We start from the raw sequence: 6046 nt of genomic DNA, 5'->3' as shown, positions 1-6046 counted from the left end.
GTATAATGTTTAAATTAAATTCATTTCATAATGACTTCTCGTGAAATCCCGTTAGTAAGTCCTATATTTTCCTAACGTTGTGTGAAATTCAATTTGTTTGGTTTGTTAGAAAAGAAAATCGTAATTCGTAATATCGTTTGTACATGATAAGTTAATTGATCGTTTTATATATGAAATAAATTTTGCTTCGATTATTTTTTACAATTCTTTATATTGAATTCAAACATCAAAATTTCACGTCTCTATCTCAATATAAAATCGATTAATAATCATTTTGTGATTTGTGCAATTAAATTCACTACTTTCTATCAATTATTAAAATGAAATTTATAGGAATGAGCACATTATACAATTTGATGAAAATATTTACAGAAAAAAGAAAAGTATGAAAAAGGATTCAATATACATTCGTCGGTTATGCGGAAGTAAATTCCAATGTTATCAACCTCTATAATCTACCGACTTTGGGATTCGAGGTCAAAATATGAAACGCACCATTTTTTGTATATTGCTACAGCAAATAAATATAAATAATAACTTCATAAAATGTATTATTTACTGATAACCTTAATTTCAATACAAAAATTTTAAATAATGTGAGAAATAAGAAAAGATAAAATTTTCGTTGCTATCAGCTTATAGCCTTTCTACCTAAAAATTTATTTCTTAGCTACAGAACATTTTCTTGAATATTAATTTCATTCTTTTCACATATCTCTAGCTATTTTTCACTCTACAGAATAACGCGTCTTATTCTAAAAGCACACTGATAGTAAAGTGCACGCGTCATCACTGCAATTCTCACATTTACTTAACATCGATTTGTACTTTACACAATTCTTCACAAGTGGAACAATTTTTGTTTTAATAAATATTATATATGACGTTGAAATTTATTTAGTATGTACACAAAAAAATAATTGCCGGAATCTGTCTGTCAGTAGAAATCATCATTTGAAAAGTATTATTTTCGATTACTTTTTAGAATATCAATATGCTTTGTATATTTATTTTCTATTATACATGCATTAGATTAATTAATGCCATTTTTATTTCATAACGTTAACCATAAAGGTAAATCTGAAGAGTGCATGATATTTTGTTACAAGTGCATCTATCTATACATGATGTGGTTTATGGTAACTAAAGACGTGTACGGGCAAACTTTCTAAGAATTGTCGGCTGTCAAATAACAGATAGTGTTATAATGTTCAGTGAAACGTTATTATTTCATTCAGTATGATGAAAAAGAAGTGACTTAATTATTTGAACATACTTCGCAAAGTGGAATAATTTTGTAAAAAGGTAATTTGATATGTCATTTGATAAATTTATTATGACATCATGAATAGTGATTTCATGTTACTTTTAATATAATAGTATCACCGCTATGTTTAGTATTGGTAATGATAGCGTACTATGTAATTTCATGTGACAAAAGGTATTTCAAAAATTTATTTACACATTTACGTCATATTCGTAATACATTATATTTCGCATATTTCAATTTATTAAATATATTGTTTTTATGACATAAGTTAAGAAAAGATAATATTATCCATATAGCAATACAATGACAACACCCATGTGTGAAGATGGTGGACCTTTACGAGAATGGGCTCCACTTACTATGCTTCTTCAACAAATACCTGCAAAGATTCAAACTGGACTTTTTACACACAATATGAATTTCACTTGTATTGATATAGTGCCTGAATTTATAGCTATTGGAACTAATCATGGATTGGTATATTGGTTTGACAGAGAAAAACAAGATTTACAAAGGCTTCGATGTGAGGTATTATTTGCAATACATTCTTAATTGATGGTTTTGTAGTTATATATAAAATACTATATATTTTTTTAGAATGTCAATTCAATAATTACATGTATTCAAGTAGTATCAACAGTGGATTATATGGTTGCTGCTGGTAATGAACATGGAGTAGTAACTGTGTTTCAAATACCTAAAACCCCTTCAGATTCATTACCAGATAGTTTAAAACCAAAGCAGAAAAAACAGGTAGAAAGATATAGTATAAGTGGTTTACATAATAGTGCAGTAACAGCAGTTGAATGGTCTAAGAATGGTATGAAATTATTTAGTGGAGATCAAGATGGTGTAGTAGTACATACTGAAATTGATTTTTACATGGTATGTAATAAAAGTTAAATAACAGTTTTATGATTTATAAATTTTCATGCCTTGTTTCTATAAATTGTTTAATAGCATTTGTCAAAATCATCAGAATTGTTAAATGAAAGGTATGCAGTAGTGCAATTAAGTTATCAGCAAGGTTTGTTACTAGTTTCTACAATATTGCGTACAATATTAGTAAATAGAAATGAGAATGGAAAAGTAACACAAGTTGGTCAAAAAGAACGTAAAACGTTAGTATTTAATCTAAATAACATTAAACTTTTAGTAAATATTGTATAATACTATTCCTGAAAACCTAACAATGATTGTATGTTTCAGATTAGGAAAATTAGGTGCTGTATTTGGTTGTCGACAAAATTATGTGCAAGATTTAGTAATATATGCTAGCAGACCTGGATTACGTTTATGGCAAGCTGATAAAACTGGAACTGTATTAAAAACACTTATTTTTAAAGTTAGTATGCGAATGCATTATTAGCTCGAAGTTATTTCTATCAATCATTTTATAAAATCTCTCATACTTTAAGGATGCTGTCAGATCTAATTACACAGAAGTAGAACTTTTAAATCCAGCACCAGAAAATTCTAAAAAAAATCGTGGAGAACCTACATTCGGCGTTATTTTACCCTTTTGTGACGACTTATTGGTTACATATAGCGATGATATTATATATGTAGTAAATCCACAAACTATTGCTATAACATCTATTGTAACAGATTTACGTCGTATTACGGATGTTGCTTGTACTAAAGATGAAATATTTGTGTTAGAAGGAGAAAGAAACATTATACGTATAGCATCTTACCCTGAGAGTAATATGCTTTCATCAGGTAGAAACTTTGGTTATATATTTTTTTCGATTTTGTATTTAAATTTTATAAACATGTTTAACTTTTAGAAAGAAAGTGCATATTGGATTCGTCGTTATTATTTGCTGAAATTAGTAAACCAGTTACTAGTGGTATATTAGAATTGACTTCAAAATTGAAAGAAAGTGCGATAGTGCCAGCTATTCCATTTCATAAAATTAACCCAACTAACATTATTCAGTCTGTAGGGTAAAGTATCTAAATAAAAAAAATTCATTTATTTTCTATTGATTTATAATATGGATATTAAATATTTAGAGTTATACGTTATTTTTTAGAATTGCACCAATTGTTACTGCTGATTCTGATGCAGCTTCAGTTGGAAGTGCAGAAGAAGCTGTAGAAGTACTAGATACTAGTAGGATAACAGAACATAATGATGATTCTACAAGAAAAACTAGTGAACAAAATGCAAAATATAATGATAGGAAGCAAATATTTCAAAAAATTAGTCAACAGGAATTTGAAGATGTTGTATTCACACGAGAAAGAAAGATTAAAAAGTCACGTAATAAAGCCATAAATGGAAATGGCAATTGTTCATCATTATCTGATATTGATTGTGATATTTCTGCATTCAATAAGGACACAATAAATGCTAATGCTGCAAAGACAACTCATGCTTCTTTACTAACACTTAGTATTGATGATGACTTCATATTAAAAACTGACAGAAATCTTGAATCAATTCAACGTGATGTAGAAGATAAAGAAAAACTTTTGGCTGATGTCTTGGGTTTTGATTTGTCAAAATATATGACAAGCAGTCAAATTAACTCTACTAATTCCAATGTGTCTCAATCTGTTGATACAACTCCGAGTACTGATCATAAAATACAGTCCAATGATCCTTCCACAGAAGAAAAAACTGAACAGGATGAATATAATGAACACAGTGATCATACAGAAACTGAATCTGGAGATGAAGATGTTAGCTACCGCACCGAAATAAAAAAATTGGAAGATTTAGGTGAATGTAGAAAGAAGCTTCTACAAGATAAATTAAATGAGCCTTTACAGCAAAGTAATTATGTCGAAGGAAGAAAAATGATACATTCGACAGGTATGAATAAATATGAAATTAAGTTTCATAGCAACTGTAGTATTGATTTATATATAATTATATTTTTATGGTATAAATTGAAAATATTTGTTCCTAGTTTTACCAACTGAATTTATATTATCAACTACACTTGAAGAAGAAGATTGGGTTCTAGTTAAAAATGGTATACCTCCAGTTGCAATGTAAGATATTATACAATTGAAGTAACAAACTACATCATATAAAAATTATTACAACTTTGATTCATAGTTTGTCTTTCACGTTTTATAAGGATGTGCCTTCAAATTATTTTTGCACATTCACTTAATGAACTTTTGCTTGCATTAAAGTAACAATAATTTTATGTGTGCATTTTTACACACAAAGTTAAAATTTGTTTAGATAATGTATTTTCTAGTCATAATTTGTATTATTTTAATTATATGCAAGAAAGAAGTTACAACCGGTCCAGTGAATACTAATTATATGGATAAACATAAATAATATTTTATCCAGCATAATATTGCAATGAATTTTTAATTAGGTTGTACATTATAGGGTATCATCATTTTATATTTTAAATTTAATAAATTTCAAATTTGTTGAATACTGCAAACAAGTTTGTAGAAACAAAATGTAATGAGTATTTTGAATCATTGTTTTTGAAGATTTATTATTATCAAGTATTATATGTGTGTTATTGCACATTCTAAAATATATTTTACAGTAATATATACTTCTTTTGTGTAATAATCAGTGTCATATGCAACATTCCAATTTACATTTTTATCAAACATAGCAAATTTTTTGGCATTTGAAATTAACAATATGTATATCAATTGTATTAGAACATAAATCTTAATAGAAATTGTTGCGAAAGTTATTACTTTTATTAATATAGCAATACTTCAAAGTTGAACATTTGTAAACTCAGTAAATGTGCTTATAAATTTTGAATAACATTGTAAGCAACTAATACTTCAAATAAAAATACTTTTCAAATGGCATTTAAATTTTTGTTGATATTAAAATGAATATTGAAAAATTTCATGTGCAAATGTAATAAAAAAAATAAGAATTCACTTTTTATATCAGTTGCTTTTACTTATAAAAAGAAATAAAGATTATTTGTGTATAAAATGGTTTAATCAAATAAACAAACATTCTTACTAGGAATAAGTGGATTTGGAATAATTTATTGTTTAATGATATACACATTACTCATGAATTACTCTACATGAGTACTTTATGTTTGCTCATTTTACTCAATGTTATAAAAAGTGATTATACTGTGCTAGCAATAATGTCAGTATATTTTTTGACTTTGGTAGCAACACTCATATCTACATATTTATCACCTATTGACACAATCATACCTCCAATAAGGGAAGGATTAACTTTTGCAGTAAGCACAATAGATTGACCTTTACTTAAGAATCCCTTTAGAGCTACTTCAAGCTTAGATTTCATATCAGCATCAAGTGGTTTTGCAGTTACTACTTCACAAGCAACCTCACCTCTACTAGCATTCATTAATATTTTAAATGTATTAATTATAGCACTGGTATATGCAAGCCGACCATTTTCTGCAAGTAAAATTAACAGATTTGCAATTTCTTTGCTGAGATTAATTTTTCCAGAAATTGCCTTAAGTGCCTCTACTTTGACTTTTCGTTTTATTGTTGGATTCTTCACAAATTCATTCAGTTTCTCATCTTGCTTCATAAGACCCTATAAGACCATATAAGTACATTTTTATTTATGATAAAGTTATTTTCAATTATAAATTAAAAGTAAAATTTAACTTATATTACACATACTTGCAATTTAACAAGATCTTTTTCAACATTGCTTAATGTTTTTTGTTTCGTAGCTGCAGAATAAAGTGCTGTAGCATATCGTCCTTCTACTCCGAATACTTGAACTGGAGGCTAGAAAACAAAAAATGATAATTAAATAACGCTTTATTATAG

At 27.4% G+C, this 6046-nt stretch overlaps 2 protein-coding genes across 2 annotated transcripts in view; one reads left to right on the top strand and one right to left on the bottom strand.

The window, feature by feature from the left end:
* The first annotated feature begins 1144 nt into the window (after positions 1-1144).
* Positions 1145-4280, top strand: LOC108577720 (WD repeat-containing protein CG11141). Its single transcript, XM_017940911.1, has 9 exons — positions 1145-1305; positions 1567-1798; positions 1868-2155; positions 2231-2391; positions 2480-2615; positions 2689-2992; positions 3061-3220; positions 3310-4124; positions 4192-4280. Exons 2-9 carry the CDS (start codon positions 1574-1576, stop codon positions 4278-4280), a joined length of 2178 nt encoding a protein of 725 aa, XP_017796400.1. The 5' UTR covers positions 1145-1305; positions 1567-1573.
* Positions 4281-5329: 1049 nt separating this feature from the next.
* LOC108577713 (ATP synthase subunit O, mitochondrial) overlaps positions 5330-6046 on the bottom strand; it is a 981-nt gene continuing 264 nt past the window's right edge. Inside the window, exons 2-3 of the mRNA XM_017940904.1 lie at positions 5894-6004; positions 5330-5804 (exon numbers count right to left, since the gene is read on the bottom strand). Coding sequence (XP_017796393.1) covers positions 5358-5804; positions 5894-6004 — 558 coding nt within the window. The 3' untranslated portion in view covers positions 5330-5357. The remainder of the gene's footprint in view (positions 5805-5893; positions 6005-6046) is intronic.

Source organism: Habropoda laboriosa, unplaced genomic scaffold, assembly GCF_001263275.1.
Source record: "Habropoda laboriosa isolate 0110345459 unplaced genomic scaffold, ASM126327v1 scaffold912, whole genome shotgun sequence".
In the NCBI taxonomy this organism is placed as follows: domain Eukaryota; kingdom Metazoa; phylum Arthropoda; class Insecta; order Hymenoptera; family Apidae; genus Habropoda; species Habropoda laboriosa.
This window is presented reverse-complemented; position numbering and strand designations above follow the sequence as displayed.